Raw genomic sequence first — 17,428 nt, forward strand, 5'->3', positions numbered from 1 at the left:
GTTACGTATCTAGGCCATACCATTGGGCATGATAAGGTGGCTCCGAGAGATGCGAAAGTCAAGACTATCGTGGATTTTCCAGTGCCTACAACAAAACGAGAAGCTTTGAGAGTTCTGGGCATGAGTGGGTTTTATCGGAAATTTGTACCAAATTTTAACTGAGTGGTTGCTCCACTGACTGAACTATTAAAAAAGAACAAGAAGTTTCAGTGGGCACTGGAGCGTCAGAAGTCATTCGATATTTTGAAACTGTATTAACAATGACACCAGTGTTGGCAGTACCCAATTATGTCAAGCAATTCAAGTTGGCCATTGACGCAAGCGATATAGGTATTGAAGCTGTTCTATTACAAGATGATACTGGAATTGAAAAACCAATAGGGTATTTTTCATGGAAGCTTAATGTACAACAGAGAAGGTATTCGGTGATTGAAAAAGAGCATTTGAGTTTGGTGTTTGCATTGCAGCATTTTGAAATTCATGTTGCAAACAATTCATCAGAAACAATTGTTTATACAGACCATAATCCTTTGAAGTTTTTGGACAAATTTCGAGACAAAAGTGCAAGGCTTCTCAGATGGAGTCTCTTATTACAGCCATTTAATATACTTATTATACAGATAGCTGAAAGAGAAAATCTTGTTCGCAGATGCATTATCAAGAGTTTGAAGCTGAGAGGAAATTGGGACATTTAAAAAAGAGCCTGGACACTGAACTGGAGTAAATTCTGTTGATACCAAGGACTTGTGTATACATATGTTGTTACGTTAATGCATGCATCTGGTAATGTAATAGTGTAAAGAGTATAGGAGATAGTGTGAGATGGGTTATTAAAATGAAGCTGTCTTTTAGAATTATGACGGTTCATTTTCTGATAAGGAAGGGGATGTCATGAAGCTATTAATGTATATAATATTTTGGAAAATATTTTTACTTTTAAAATAAGGGCGGGTGTGTCTTAATTGGATTAAAGTCAGCTAGTTTGGGTGCTTTGATGGGTACTAATTTGTGATGTGTAAGGGAGAAATCGTGTATTTGCATTTTTTGAATAGAGCATTCAAGAACTGGAGTGAAAACTGACAACTTTCTAGCAGCTAACAAGCAATATGTTTATATTGCTAATAAAATTGGTGCTTTGAAAGGGGTTTCATTGTTAAAAGGTAAAGTTCAAAGAGGCTGGTGAAATGATGAGAATTTGAATTCAATCAGTGGTGGTAGGTTTAACTTCAGCAGTTTTTTGGTGTATAGAGCAGAGGCAATGTATGATCAAAAGACAGCTGCAATCCTCCAACTGGCTCCACAGCAACCAAAGTGAAGGAACCTCATTTTGAATTCGTAAGGTGAAAATGCTTTACCTGGTGTCTGGTTAAGTCTGAGTTGCTGTTGCCTTAATGGAGATTAGTTTGGGAATTTGTTAAAAGTTATGGTAGTAGTCATTTGTAGCCATATGTACATATATTTTAACCTGTGTAAATTAATAAAATGTTTCATTTAGTTTAATGTAAAACCTCGTGAATGGGGTTCTTGAATTTAGTGCTGCATCTCAAACATAACACTTAAAATTATAGGTTATGACAGTTGTTTAACATTTCCCTCTGGGATTTTGAAATAACTCCATGTTACCAATTGCGTCGGTCATAACACCATGGGGAGAATTATCCCCCCCATTGGGAGGACTGTGTGGGGATGGGCGCGGACCGGATTGGCGCCCTCATCAGGTCCGCGCCGCTGTTTTACGTGACGTGCCCGGAAGCGTTGAGCACTTCCTGTGTGGGCCGGGGGGGGGGGGGGGGGTTTCACTGAGTTGGGGCCTGCATGTGTGCGTAAGAGCACAGAAATCTCCCTGAGGCACAGAGCTGCCTCAGGGAGATTAGTTGAAGTTCTCAAAATTTTAATAAAGAAAAGGAAATATTTTAAGACATGTCCCCTCATGTGACAGTGTCACATGAGCTGGAACATGTCAATGCATTTTTATAAAAATTTTTCTTCAATTTATAAACACTTCATGAAATCTCATCCCGTCCATGGATGAGGTTCCATGAAAAATGTGAAGGCCACCTGGGCTCTTCGCCTGCCTGCCAACCTTAAGATTGGATGGGCAGCTCAGTTTATTAGTTTAATTTAAACTATTTTAAAGCTCTTTAAGCAACCTTAATAGGCCTTTGACAGGCGAGCGAGCAGCCTGCCGAACCGAAAATCTAAATGACGCATGGTGACGTTGGGACGCCCCGTCCCCGCTCACCCAGCCGAAGATTCAGGCCCATGGGTCAGGTAGAAGGACAGGGGGATTTGAGACAATGGAGGAGCTGGAAAGGCGAGTCAGAGCTTGGAAAATTTGGAGCTGGATGCCCAATGGTAGGGAGGTTAACAAGATCGCTTCGGCGGTTGAAGCACTTTTGCTCCTTCTAGCTTGAAGCAATGCAGGAACTGCATTTATCTGTTGCTTCCAGCAGTCCTCACTTCCCATCAGATACTGGGTTTCCTGAGTCTAGGGAAACCCTGCTGGTGGTGTTAAAGCAGGTATGAAATAAAACCTGAAGTTTGCAGCGTCATTAAAACTTTTATTCTTCTGAAAGCAGATGGGTTACCCACCCCTCCTTCTGTGTAAACTAGAAGTTGGTAGGCCAAACCCACTGTTTTGGGGTTTAAATTAACCCGGTAGCATCTGAAAGGATAGGTTAATATCGATAGATTGAACACAGGCTTTTGGTCAGAATTTCTATTCATTTAACACTGTAAATATAGTTTTTTGCAAGTGCATCATGAACCTCTCATGCTTTTCTATTGTCTGGTTATCTTTGACTTTGAGTCAGAAGGTCATGGATTCAGGATGTATCCAGGACTTGAGCACATAATCCAAGCTTCATTCCAGTAGAATCCTGAGGGAGTGATACACTGCTGAAGATCCAATTTTTCAGCTGAGATTTTTAACTGAGGCCATGTTTGCCCTTTTTATGGTTGTAAAAAGTCAGGGGAGTTTCCCCAGTGTCCTGCCCGACAATTTTTCTTCAGCAAACATCATTCTAAACAAATCATCTATTCATTTACCCCAGAGTTGGATGTGAGACCATAGCTTCAGCAAATTGGCTGCTGTGCTCCCCTACAACAACCATTTTACTTTAGACCAGAGGTATTGTTACAAAAATGAAATTTTATGGTTCATGTGTTTTAGGAATATAACTTTTAGTTTGAGGATTGAAATTTTTAAATGTGAGATAATGAAAAAGTACCTTGTGAGAAGCTGGTAAACAAACTTAAAACAATTGCAAGTGTAAAGGTGGCCTGTATTTATTTAATAAGGTCAGAGTTGGCAAACCTAACCCCTCTCTAAGTTTTTTGGTGGAGTTTCCTGTCTCCATATTGGCATTGTTATTCCTCTGGTTTCCCAAAATAAAGGGAAGGTTTGGGAATTGTTGATGATTAACTTAAATATCTATCCCAGGTGTGCCATGTTGCCATGGGCATAGATTGCAGGGAGGTTTTTTGCAGGGAGGTAGGGTTATCTGTTTTTTTTTACAAAAACAGGTAGTCAGCTTGAAAGCAGCTTTGAAATGAGGGAAGAGAAAGAGAAATCTTCCAGGAGCTGTAGACCAATAGCAGAGGTTATCAGAAACTGAGGATGTTCTCTGATTTTGGAGTCGCTTAGTAAGAAAGCAGGGAGGCCCTTGTTTGAGCTGGTGAGTCCACAATTGTGAAGTGCTAAGGAACGTTGAAGGGTTGCCTAGCTGGATGCTAGTAAAAGGACCCAAAGAAATCTTATACGTTGGCAAATAGTAGGAGCACTGAGGAGAATCCAAGTGAATTCCTCAGAGCTGTGGCACACCTTGGTTTCACCCCAGGGGCAGTGAAAGAACCCTCAAGGTCCTGTAAAGTATGGGGGAACTCTTGGGTAGAAATTAAAGCAGAACAAGGAGTATGCTGTTGAGATTTTCAGGTGTAATGTACAAGTGTTTAAGAAATACAGTGTTAAGTTACTAAAATTTTAAAAAACTTACTCCTATCTTATTCTTTCTACTTGGCTTCTGCTCATTGCCTCTCCTCTGCCATGATCCTCTGCCATGATCCTGCTGCTCACTGCCTCTTCTTCTCCCCAACCTCTCCCGCTGTCCCTCCTGTTCGTTGTCCCCCTTCCACTCGCTGACTTCCCTTCTCCTGAATCCTTGCTCTGAGTGAGAGCTCAGGATACGGGTTAGTAGCTGTGAGTGAGAAGATTAAGGAAGGGAAGCAGCAAGCAGGTTGCAGGAATACGAGTTTGGGATGGAAATGAATACCACTGCTTTAGGACTACTTCATTGGCTGAAAAGTGATGCCTGGACCTTAAGCTCTGGAATTCTTTCTCTAAACCTCCCTATCTCTCTTTCTCTCTTCCTTTAAAATACTCCTTAAAACCTAACTCTTTGACCAAGGCTTTGAACACCTGTCCTAAAAATATGGCTTTTGAGGCATGGTGTCAAATTTTGTTTGATAACACCTTGGGATCCTTTACTATATTAAAGATGCTTTATAAATGAGAGTTGTTATTGAGGTAGTGAAAGGTGCTATATAAATTAAATTATTTGTCCTTTCAGGTAGTGGTTGAACTCCAAAAGACAAATCTTGCTGGTTCGTTAACTGATTTGGGTACGTTCTTTATTTTTTTTCTTTATTCTTTCATGGGATGTCGCTGGCAAGGTCAGTAGTTGATGCCCATCCCTAATTGCCCTGAACTGAGTAGCTCAGCCATTTCAGAAGGCAGTTAAGAGTCAATCAAATTGCTGTGGTTCTGGAGTCACGTGTAGACCAGACCAAGTAAGGATGGCAGGTTCCTTTCCTAAAGGGCATTTGTGAACCAGATGGGTTTTTACAACAATCACTAATAGTATGAAATATGGGGCAGTATGAAATAATTGAACAGAAAATCAGATTGACATGTAGCTCTGTTCTAAAACTCTCACCTGAGTTAGAAAGTCATGGGTTCAAGTCCCGTTCCAGGACTTAAGCACATAACCTAGGTTTACACTTCAGTATAGTGCTTCATTTTTAAATGAGACATTGAACTGAGGCCCATCTGCCCCACTTGGGCAAGTAGTATGTTATAAATGATCAGCTGTCCTTTTTTACTAACAGGCAGCTTGATGTTCATTCTTGATCATGTGCAACTTAGAATTATCAGAAAGCAAAGCATGATTTTCTTTAAAAAAATAAATAAATAAAGTTCAGAATTGAGATCATCAGGTTTTAAGTTACAGCCTAAAAGGAACATGAGAGAAGCAGATTTGTTGCTGACATACAGCAGGCTGTAAAAGATGTAAAAGATCCCATGGCACTATTTTAAAAAAAAAATGCAGAGGAATTCTTCCTTTGTCCTTGGTGACATTTACTCCTCAAATGGCATAATCAAAAATAAATTAAATCATTGCTGTCTGTGAGATCCTGTTTTGTGTAAATGGGTTACTGAGTTTGCCTTAAAAAAAAACAACTTTGAAAGTAATTCATTGGCTGTAAAGTGCTTTGGGGCACACTGGGATCACAAGAAGTGCTGTATAAATACGTTCCTTCTTTTGTTAAGGAGGACCAAGTGGTCGATTGCTGAGGAAAAGGGGGATACAGGGAAAATTGGGATGTGTTGAGGGACAAAAGGAATGGTTCAAAAGAGGGATTCTGAGAAGGACTTTTGAAAATGGGAAGAGGTAGTTCGAGCTCAGAGGCAGGTTTCAGAGAGCAGGGGCGTATAGCCTAAATTCATGGGCGTTTGGGGTGAAGTAAAGAACAAGAGGTTTGCTGCTGGGAGAATAAATACTGCTTATAGAAATGTAAGACAGGAGGCAATCACTAAGGTTGGTAAGGTGAGGCCCTGGAGGAACTCGATAGAAAGGAAGACCTGAATCTTCCAATGTCCAGAGCAGTGAAATCTGGATTTAAGTTGGCATTGCGCATCAGGACCCTGTGGAAGTCCTGGTGCACACATACGCGCTGTAATTGACTGGAAAGTTTAAACTTCCAATGGACTGATGTATATTGTCCAGGCCCCTCTGCGAATGTCTCCAACACTAAGATCAGTTTGGAAACTTGGCCAGATATGTGGGACTTACTTGGAATACTTACCCTGGAAGTAACTTGGTGATTAGCCAGCATAATTTAACTGAGCACCATAACCCAACCCCCACCCAATCACCCAACTGATCTGACCCAACTCTCCCACCATCACCTCGTTCCGACTACCCCCACTGATCTTACCCATCCATTCACTCAACCTGACCACTACCCCAACCTGAGTCAACTACCCCACTGAACCAAGCCGATAACCCCCAACCTGACTACCCCTCTGACCTAGCTACTCCCTCACTCATTGAAAGACTTGATTCCTTTAAAAACTTACCTGTATAAGGCAACTACTGTCATAAAAAGAGAGCATATCCTTTCTTTGTCCATCTTCATCTACATTTGTTGGTCTTGCCCTGGTGAACCTACCCAAGCCCATTTCTGTTGCAACTGGGATTGGAAGTCCTAGCTGAAAATACGCAATATAGCCAGGGCATAAACTTCAAGATCTGGGCTGATGAGAATTTTCAACTCAACTAGCCTTGAATGTTATGACATGCCAAGTGGCTCATCCAGGTACTTTTTAAAGGATGTGAGGCAACCCGCCTCCACCACCCTCCCAGGCAGCTCATTCCAAACCGTCATCACCCTATGGGTAAAAAAGTTTTTCCTCACACCCCCATCTCCTCGCACCCCCCCCCCCCCCCCCCCCCCCCCCACCCCCCACCACCACCACCACCACCACCACCACCACCACCACCACCACAAACCTCCTGCCTCTCATCTTGAACTTATCAGGTCGCCTTTCAGTCTTCTCTGCTCCAACAAAAACCTCTCTTCATAACTTAAATGTTTCATCCCAGGCAGCATCCTGGCGAATCTCCTCTGCACCCCCTCCAGCGCAATCACATCCTTCCTGTAATGTGGCAACCAGAACTGCACACAGTACTCCAGTTGTGGCCTCCCCAAGGTTCTATACAACTCCAACATGATCTCCCTACTTTTATAACCTATGCCTCAATTGATAAAGGCAAGTGTCCCATATGCCTTTTTCACCACCCCACTAACATGCCCCTCCGCCTTCAGAGATCTATGGACACACACGCCAAGGTCCCTTTGTTCCTCAGAACTTCCTATTGTCATGCTGTTCATTGAATACTTCCTTGTCAAATTACTCCTTCCAAAGTGTATCATCTCACACTTTTCAGGATTAAATTCCATCTGTCACTTATCTGCCCATTTGACCATCCCGTCTATATGTTTCTGTAGCCCAAGACACTCAACCCCACTGTTAACCACCCAGCCAATCTTTGTGTCTTCCGCAAACTTACTAATCCTACCCCCCACATGGTTATCTATGTCGTTTATATAAATATGAATAATAGGGGACCCAGCACAAATCCCTGTGGTACGCCACTGGTCACTGGCTTCCAGTCACTAAAGCATCCTTCTCTCATCACCCTCTGTCTCCTACAACTAAGCCAATTTTGAATCCACCTTATCAAATTACCCTGTATCCCATGTGCATTTGCCTTCTTTCTAAGTCTTCCATGTGGGACCTTGTCAAAGGCTTTGCTGAAATCCATATAAGCTCCCTCAGGACTGTACTGAGATGTCAGCCTCGATTTTATGCTAAAATGCTGGAGTGGAACTTGAAGCCACAACCTTCTGACTCAGGTTTGAGTGCTACCAACGAGCCACAGCTAACACTAGGAATATGAAGTCAGTTGGGAGAAAGCTGAAAGAGAGAGAGATGAATTCAGGGCGAGGATTGGCTTTGTGGACAAGGGGAAAGGTGAGAAGAATAGAGGCAGCTGAATGGACGGATGTTATTTTGGGAACAAAGAAGTCAGAGTCCTTTCAACTTGTTACAAGCTAGGACAGGGAAAACAAAAGAGATGGATTTAAGGAAAACAATTGATGCAAAGAAAGGAAACCGTTGGCTCTCCTGAATAACTCTCGGCTTGTGGGTGGTTTTGGCTTCATCATGTTATTACCACTACAGTTGGCATTTTGTGTGTGTTAAATGTCTTTTCATCTTTTTGGTTTTTCTAGGTCTGATCCCTGGTGGGAAGATAAAGTTGATCCACAGCTCTTCAATTGAAGTGAACAGGTAGGTTTGGCGGGGCTAATTCTATGCCGATGCACATTGGCAATTCAGGCTGATCTTTTGCGTTATCAGATATGTGCATATGCCTCAGGCCTGCTGGGTCCCAAAGCACAGATGGGCATGCCAACTTTCAACTTGTGTTCCGTTCACAAGCCTTAATTGGAAAAAGCCTATTTAAAATTGACTTGGCAGGAATGAAATTCAGCCATTATGGTGCATTTCATCTTCAAGGAAATGCTAAATTTGGCTGATGTAAATTTACTTTCCCTGCCCGCAGTCTTATTATTGTGAAAGGCTGGCACAGACACAGTGAGCCTAATGGCCTGCTGCCGAGCTTGAAGCTTCTATTGTTCATTGATTAAGGCTTTACTAATTACGGATTCTGCCCCTTTTATGACTTCTAATTTCAAATTGTCTCAACCAACTGCGTTGATTATTTCAAGAGCCTGTGACCTCTTTGTTATGATATCTTTGTTGTGTAAATGTTGTCTAGCTCCTCCTTAGTAATTCCTGAAAATCTAGTTTCTGACAAGCAACTTTGCTTTCTTTGAGTAACGAATAAATTATTTATTAATACCCTGTTTTATGGCCCTAGCTTCCTGTTATGGACAGGACGGGGGTTTAATTTTATTTAGCCCTGATTTCTCCTCTCACCACCTATCTGTAAACAGAAAGTTGTTTTTGATTTTTGATTTCCCCCTTATAAGTGGTGGCTTATTTTCCCAACCCCTCAATTTTGGAGTGATCCAATCCTCTATTAAGAACCCAACAGCAAACTCCAGATAGGGTGAACTAAAAAGGGTTAGTTTATTCAAAATGAGGGGAGTGGGTGTCACAATGTAACACCAGTACATTCACAAAATAAAAAAAGGACGAGGAAAAGAAAGAGGAACAGGACAAAGACCACTGACAAAATAAGAACTATTGCTTTACATGAGTCCAGAGTCCAGAATCAAAAGTCCACTGGTCGCTTCCTTCAGAGAGGTTAGCAGGCTGAACCTGATACTGGATGATCCATTTTTCCAATAGCGATGACTTCCACAATGGGGGAAGCACGTAGAGATGAAGTAGTCTTGTAGTAGGCACTGGTACGGACGCTCTCATAGAAGCAGTGTAGATGAGGGCCAGGCAACTTAAACCTGGGCAGAGCTCTTAGTTCTGCTGCTGTTTGCTTGATGGATGATGGCAGAGAGAGGCAGGCTGCTAGCCTGGAGTCCTGTTTCACTTCTGAAGTTAAATAGCGACTGAAGATGGAATCCGAAACAATTCAAATAACTCAAGTCTCAATCATGTAACAGGGTGGTTTTGGCTCAGCTATTCAGCTAATCACATACGTTAAGGCCTACTCGTTAAAACCCATTGTATTTTGAGCATGTCACTGTAGAGTCAGCACAACATTGGAGATGAGGAGTCACAAATAGCTCTGCCTTTATCCAGTGCAGGCTGGGGCAAACGTCTCATCCACTAGTCCTTTGTGTTGGCTTGGCTGGAATGTTTATACAAGTCACATTTCAGGAGGTTGATGAGTTCACCTTTGTCCATTGGAAATGCTCAGAACTTTACAGAAATACCAGCATGTGACTAGCTATGGCTATTTTATCAGCCCAGCAATTTTCCACTTTTTAAAAAAAGAATTTAAACAACAAAGACTATGGAAGAGAAACAAATTGCTTTTAGATTTCTTTTTCTTCATGTCACCATGGCAAGACATTCCAAATAAAATTCTTAATTGGAATGCTTCATTTTACCATTTGTTTACTGCATATATGGATACTGCATATATACTGCATGGAACAATCTTTTGCTATTCTTAGCATTATGTTTAGCGTACCTTTTATGTTGTTTTCACCGGCTTAACTTTAAAATTTACCCAACCTCTTAATCTACTGAATACCCTATCCCTCACTATTTTTTTCCTGAACTACATTGGCCTCTGTTGTCCGGTAATCATTTTGACTTGGTTTTTACTACCTCTTTATTCTGTCCAGTCTAGACTAGAAAGTGGGTTTCTGCTTGTTTTCAAAAATAAGAAAACGTAATTCTGTGAGGAGAATTAACATTTCTGAATTAGTTGTGAATTTGTATCTCTGGTAATGAACTACTGCATGCATTTAGTTCTACCACTTTGGATTTGATTCATGTTGTTCATTGGTGCTGTGTCATACAATAGTTGTTTGCTGATATCCTTTCGGTCTGCCTTTCTACTTCAGCTTTGTGTCTGCATCACAGACTAATGTTCGTATTCCACCAACATTTATTTGGGTAGTGCCAACTAGGCCAGGATGACCTGCTGAAATGGTAGTCCTGATGATGAAAATTTATAAATGGAAATGATCTAAAGATGGGTCTTGAAGATTTCAAATGATGGGGCTGTGACTATTTCCTTTGACAGCTAGTTCCATTGTGGGATTGTCCATGTATCAATTGGCAACCAAGGAATCTAACTATGCACTAGATGGGATTTTTTGTTGTTTCGATCATAACCCACAGCTTTCAGTTCAATGTATTAATAACGTTTTTTTGTTGTGTTTTGATCAGCTTTTTCCCAAGAAATCTTATGCAGCTGGGACCTCCTCAGACTTTGAGTATCAGGTTTCTGCCTTCTGATCCTAATCATTTCTTTATTGGAACAGATATTGTGAGTAGTTGTAAAAATAAGTACATTTTTTCTAGTACAGATACTCTTATTTTTGCTTTCAGACAGTAGCAGACCTGCTCCAGACACAACTTTTGTTTCTTTGTTTCTTTCCTTGTCCATCACCATTTCCTTTGATCCTGGAAAACTAACTCTTCTGTCATTCAATCTCTCCTGTCTTCCTCCCGAACACAGTCATTCCCTTTTGTCCTTGTCCCACTCCCAACCTTGCTCAAAACCCATTACATTTCTAACATTTCCCAGTTCTGATAAAAGGTCACAGACCTGAAACAACTCAGTTTCTCTCCCCACAGATGTTGCGCTTGATGAGCATTTCCAACATTTTCTGTTTTTATTTCACCCTCTTCACACCACTGTTTCACTTATTTTCCATTTATGTTGACTCTATGTTAAAAGTAAGCTAGAACAGATTAAAGTATGAAATATGAAAAGGAAAAAAAATAATTTCACTATATTTTAGTGCTAACCAGGTTAGATCATCTAGCGTTTTGGTTTTTGTTTTATTATTTAATTCATGGCCACTGCATCTCCTGGAAGATCCACCATGAAGAGATTCTGCTTTCTTCAGTGCGATTTTTGTTGGACTCTTTTACCCTGTTCACTTTTATCTATTCCCATGTTGTGTTTGATCTCCAAAACACTTGTGATAAATGCGCTGGTCTGGCTGTTTCCTGCTCATGCAGTGAACTGGAGATTTGCGTAGGGCAGAATTTTCTTGTCAGCGTGCGGGGGCAGGCCCTGTGTACCGACACGTAAAATGACGCGCGGTGACATAGGGCGTGCATCCCCACGTCATCGCGCGTCATCGCGCGCCATCGCGATATTTTGGTGGGCGGGCGTGTGAAGATCTCCGATGTGCACCCGCATTAATTAACAGGCCAGTTAAGGCCCTTGAGCCAGTAATTGACGCCGATTTTTTGGGGCCCATGCAATCTTCAGATCGTTGCAAAGGCGCAACGGGCAGGCAGGTAGGCCACATTTTTTATAAACTACATCCACGGGCGGGATAAGAGGGGTGAGTGGGGTCGCAAGTGTTCTTTGGCAGACATTTAATGTTTAAACTTACTGCTACTTGCCTGTGTACTTCAAAACTCTTCACAGCTGCTTGGACAGGAGTAACAGGCTTCAGGTCAGGACTCTGGAGTAAACATCATTTTTGGGGCCTTGCTGGTTTCATTCCCTTACCCTGGGAATGGGAAGTGTGGTCTCCACTGGAGGCACCTCCTCTGAGGAGGTAGGGAGGGCCAGAAGGGGGAGGAGGCCAGGAGTCCATATTCAGCCTCCAGGGGAGCCACCTTTGGAAGGACAGGCACAGGCACAAGGGGCACAGGGCCAACAGGAAGTGCAAGGCAGAAGGAGCTGCAGAAGACGCCACTATTCTGTTGCTAGGGTTTACAGGCAGCGAAGCAGCTACCTCAATTTGTCTAAGGTGCAATGTAGAAGGAGGCTCCGTCTCTCAAGGGAGACAGTGACCCTCATTTGTCAGATGATAGGTCCTGATGTCTGTGCCAACTGTGTGGGTGGGCACCCCATGCCTGTGGCGGTGAAGGTTATGGCTGCCCTCAACCTCTGTGCCTCCGGCTCTTTCCAGGGGTCGACGGGTGATCTTTCGGAGTTTCCCAATCAGCTGTCCACACTCGTGTCAAGCAGGTGACAGATGCTCTGTTCAGGCGTGCATTGACTTTCATTCACTACTGCTGGGATGAGGCCAGCCAGACAGAACGAGCCAGAGGTTTTTCAGCGATTCCCCCGCGTCCAAGGTGCTTTTGACTGCACACATGTGGCCCTCAAGGTGCCAGCGGGTGACTTCGTCAACAGGAAGGGATTCCATTCCTTGAATGTGCAGATAGTGTGTGACCATAGGATGCAAATTCTGCAAGTCTGTGCAAGGTACCTAGGCAGCTTCCATGACGCTTACATCCTGAGACGCTCCCAGGTGCTGAGGCTCTTCAGTGCTCCAGCCCAGCTGGATGGATGGCTGCTGGGTGATGAGGTCTGTCCCCTCTCTCAAAAGGTGGCTCACGATGCCCTTCTGCCATCCAAGAACAGAGCCCGAGCAGTAGTACAATAGGAGCCACACCTTCACAAGGGCTGTGGTAGTGAGAACCATCAGTTTTGTCAAGATGCGCTTCCAATGCCTGGACCATTCAGGGGGCGCACTCTAATACCCCCCAGATCGTGTGTCGCTGATAGTGGTTGCATGCTGCGTTCTCCACAATCTGGCATTGGAAAGGGGGGTGTGCAGTGGAGGAAGTAGATGCTCCAGCTGCACACGGGTGAGTCCAGTAATGAGTCCAAGGATGAGTACACACAGGAGAACGCTGATGGAATAGATGCTCTCAGGGTGAACTAGGCATGGGCAATATCTGCTGGCCCACCCAGTGAGGGACACATACGGTGAACGATTCAATGCAGTAACTACACTCAGAGTTGGGGGTGGTGGGAGTGTCGGGGGTGGGGGGGAAAGCCTACTTGCTGTGTTAAATGACCTATGCCAACATGGCAGTCACCCTTCCTGAACGCAAGAGGTCGTTGAAACACTTACGTCACTGGACCCAGGTGCGTTGCACCATGCCGTGGGAACCAACTATTTCTACTACCTCCTCCCAGGCATGTTTGTTCATGTGGGGGGGTCTCCTCCTCCTGTCCCTGGGAACGAGGGCCACCCGCCATGCTGCCACCTCCTCGAGGAGAGCAGCAAGGCACTCATTGGAAAAGCAAGGGGCACAGTGACCCGCTGACCTACTCTCCTGCCTGGCCTGCTCACCAGCAATGCTCTGGGGAGCCCTTCTGCTTGGCATGTTACACAGCCTTTGCAAGGTTGCAGGAGTGCTATTTAAATAAGCCGCCGGGTCACCATTGAACCCGGCAGTCATTGCAGTCCTGTCGCTGCCCACCCACTCCTGCTGTTTTTGGGAGTTGCGTTTCATGCTGGGCCGGTGGCAGTGCGGAGCCAATCGCACGTGGCGATCGGCACCATCCCTGTTCCCGACTGGCCCATCCGGGGGGGGGATAATTCTCCCCATAAATTTTGTTTGGTAATAAATAGAAATTAATATTCTATGGAAATAAAATGGGGGAAATAAAAGAATGTGTTGAGATCAGTGCTAATTATAACATATTTGATATTATCATTTCTATCCTCTTATTAGGGTCTTGTGAGCCATGGTACACGTCATGGTTTGAAAGCTTCTCCAAAGCTGTACAAACCTCAGATAAATGGTGCTGGACCAGTTCGAGTCACATGTATTGACTTCTGTCATTTTGGAAAAACACTGTTCCTGGTAAGGACATCATCAGTACGGACTTCATTTACTCAAATGCATTATTCTCATTTCCTTTGATTTGGCAGGCAACAAAGAATGATCAATTTTTCCCATTCCTGTAGCATTGATGTTTGTTAGGATGTGGTATCTCTATTCAGGTATGCGTGAGACAACACAGTAAGTGTTGCCAATCTTTTACCATTGCTGGTATTACAGTGGAGTGTAATCCTGGCTTTGCTGAAGTTTCATACCTGTGGCTCTCGGCGGGAATTGTGATTAATTTTTTTCTCTCTCTTCCTACTTTAAGGCTTCTGAACCCAACTTGTAGCATACCAGTAGCCTCAGCTGGCTTCAGTCTCCTTGGGTTGTGGCAACAAAAAGTCAGCCATACTCCTCATTCCCATTTTTATTCAATCTCTTCTGTTGGAAATAAACAAAGCTGTTCCTATTCATGACCTCAGCCTGGATGGATGCTGTGACGCAAGCTGAACAGAAATCTGGTTCACAGTCCTCCACCGTGAAATTATTGTGTTACTAACATTAACAAACCTTAACATTGAAATTCCCTATCACAATGTCAGCTGCAGTCTTAACAGGTATTGTAGGTAAATGTGGACTTTTATAAATGGATTTTCTATGATACTAGGTTAACATTGTTAGTGCATTTTCCAATGTGATGTTGTGACTCATCTGGCACTTTTGGTATACAGTAGCAGCCCTGTTTTGTTCATTGGGTAAAATATAAACTGAACACTGTTTTTCCCAAATTGAAGGGACATGAGTCTCACTCTGCAGTTGCAAATCTCCTGATAGAAATCCCATAAAGTTGCAGATTATTTTTATTTAAAGAATTACAGGAAATTTATATCAAAACTCTATAACGAATGCATGTAAGAAATTTAGAGAGCTTGGGTTATGAATATCGAACCAATATTAAGTCTTTGAAGACAAGGATGTTGTAGGTCATACAAAGTATAACTGTCGGTATGTGACCTTATCAGAAAGCCCATGGATTTTGTTTCAAAGTCAGAATGGTTTAAAATGCTGCTGGTTGTGTTGCCTTGCAGGTTGGGTGTTCAGATGGAACAATCAGACTACACTCAGTGACAACAGAGCACCCCATTATTCAGTGGAATGAAAGCACTCAGGGCAGACCAATCCATGCTGTACTGTGGGCGCTGACACGACCTGGGATGTTTTTTATTCTTGACGATTCATCTCATATTTATGTATGGGATTTGTTGCAAAATGTTTCCAAACCAGTCGCAGAGGACAGCCTTCAGCCTGACAGGTATGTCCAATGATTTCAGCAAAATAAAAGTTGTAGCTCTGTTTCTAGCAGTTAATATATTGAAACGCTGTGCCATGTTCTTTACATTGTTTTTTACTAAGAAGACGGAATGTGCTTGGTAGCTTCTTTTCAAACATCGAACGGTAATACACATCTTATTGATTTATTTCGTGTATTTAACTCTTGAAGCCCCCATCCCTGACTCTCTCCTGCCTGTCAAAGTGGTGGGGTGGGGGGGTGCGGGGGAATTGGTTCATGGAACAGGATTAATATCATGGCGTCAGTGTTCCAATTTCTTCCAAAAGACCACACAAGTAAGGGGGAGGATTTTCTCTGTGAGCTTCAGGACCTCACCGTCTGGCTCAAATGGGAGTCAGGAGCCTGCTCTGTGCGGGGAACAGTTAGTCAGCTGTGATTTTCCTCATATTTGGCCAATTAATGGCCAGAGGCTATGCTGTCTGTCCAATTAAGGATGACAGGTGGGCTTTTGAAGCTGGAGGACAAATAGAAAGCTTGGAAGAAGCAGCAGGATGCTGTTCCTGGTTTAAAATAAAAAAATGGCTTCAGCAACTGGGCCACCGTTAAAGGCAGGGGATGGGGGGAGAGAGTCCTTCACAGGGTGGCCTACAGCTGCGTCTGAAACCTGCTTGGATTGCTGGTCCCCAGTCTGCAGCTGGGAAGCTGCCGCTAGGCAGCCACATTGTTCCCTGATACTTGCGGAGAACTGGCCTTTAGTGGCTTAATTGGCTACCTGCCACTTGCGAGTGGGTAGCCCTGATGCCAACCCCCACCCATCCCACCTCCGGGAAAATGGATGGAGTCGGGGAACTGGCATGCTAGTTAGCGGTGCGAAATTCTGTGCCCGTTCCCTTTGGGGCCTAAGTATCAAGAAAGAAGGAACAGGCTGGGCATCTTTTCTCTTGGAAGGAGCAAATGAGGTAGATTTTGAATTTTGCCTGCTATGGTTTTTCCTGTTTGTAAATATTGTCCACTTCCTTCTGTAAATCCATGTCCTCTAGATATTCTAGTTAAATTTGACCAAATTCCTCTTTTGTTATTCCTAATTTTACAGCATAATATTTTACAGCCAAGATTACTGAAGTTATAAATATTAGACACTTCTTAGCATACATGTAATGATGCCTTTCGGTACCATGTGCAGCATTGTTCAGTTTGTTATATTCTAATAACTGAGATTAGTTTTTCGATTGATGATGATTTTTCTGCAGCATGTAAATGTCCCTTTTAAATGATGGCAAATATTCTACAAAAAATTTAATGACTTTTTTAACATTTCTGCATCGTTTCTTGCACAGAGCTTTTCTGTTTATATTTTCTGTTTACATCAATATATTAGTTGCCAATTGGATTCAATATTTTGTTGTCGTTTGTGGAATGTTTGATGGTGCTTATGCCCTTTTTCTTAAAATAAGTCTTGTTCATTAAATATTGAACTATTTCTCTCCCACCTCCCCCTTTAACAGGATTACAGCCATTGCTATTCTAGGTGATCCAGAGAAACCAAGTGCATCTTCAGGCCTCATGTTGGCAAAGCAGTCTGGAGCGATTGAGATTCAATATCTAATGAAGCAGTGGTCAGAGCCTCATCTAAATGAATTGGAAACGTTGCACTATATTCTGCAGAAAACAGCATAGAATTGTGTACAAACTATAGAAAGGACTCCACAAATTCACAACTGTAAGCTTGCCAATAGTTGCTGGTTTGTAAATGTGCTACTCTTTGTACAGTCAGCTGTTTTTGTAAAAGCTATTTACAAATTTTAATTATAGACATATAAAGTATTTATAAAGATGCTTGTTTTGTATGAATTTTTTCTCCATATATAGACATGCAAATACAATTTTTTTGTAGATCACTGAATATGCCAGACTAGTATTGGAGTGGTCCCTTCTCCCTTGGGTCTCAACATAGGATATCAATGTTAAAATTGCTAATGTGGCTTTAAAGCTTTATGAATGCTCAAATCTAATAAAATGGCAGTCAATGATAATAAGTACAGCACTAATGAAAGGCACCAGCTCTAGTCTTTATTAGTCATGATTGCTGACATATATATGTGGTT

At 42.7% G+C, this 17,428-nt stretch overlaps 1 protein-coding gene across 5 annotated transcripts in view; it reads left to right on the forward strand.

Moving 5' to 3' along the window:
* The window catches only part of dync2i1 (dynein 2 intermediate chain 1), a 143,785-nt gene extending 126,627 nt beyond the window's left edge, over positions 1–17,158 (forward strand). For all 5 annotated transcript variants that reach the window (XM_041185108.1, XM_041185109.1, XM_041185110.1 and 2 more), the window contains 6 exons: positions 4,569–4,620; positions 8,077–8,134; positions 10,670–10,769; positions 13,940–14,071; positions 15,121–15,344; positions 16,829–17,158. In XM_041185108.1, coding sequence (XP_041041042.1) covers positions 4,569–4,620; positions 8,077–8,134; positions 10,670–10,769; positions 13,940–14,071; positions 15,121–15,344; positions 16,829–17,000 — 738 coding nt within the window. In that variant the 3' untranslated portion in view covers positions 17,001–17,158. The remainder of the gene's footprint in view (positions 1–4,568; positions 4,621–8,076; positions 8,135–10,669; positions 10,770–13,939; positions 14,072–15,120; positions 15,345–16,828) is intronic.
* The last annotated feature ends 270 nt before the right edge of the window (positions 17,159–17,428 follow it).

Source organism: Carcharodon carcharias, chromosome 3, assembly GCF_017639515.1.
Source record: "Carcharodon carcharias isolate sCarCar2 chromosome 3, sCarCar2.pri, whole genome shotgun sequence".
In the NCBI taxonomy this organism is placed as follows: Eukaryota; Metazoa; Chordata; class Chondrichthyes; order Lamniformes; family Lamnidae; genus Carcharodon; species Carcharodon carcharias.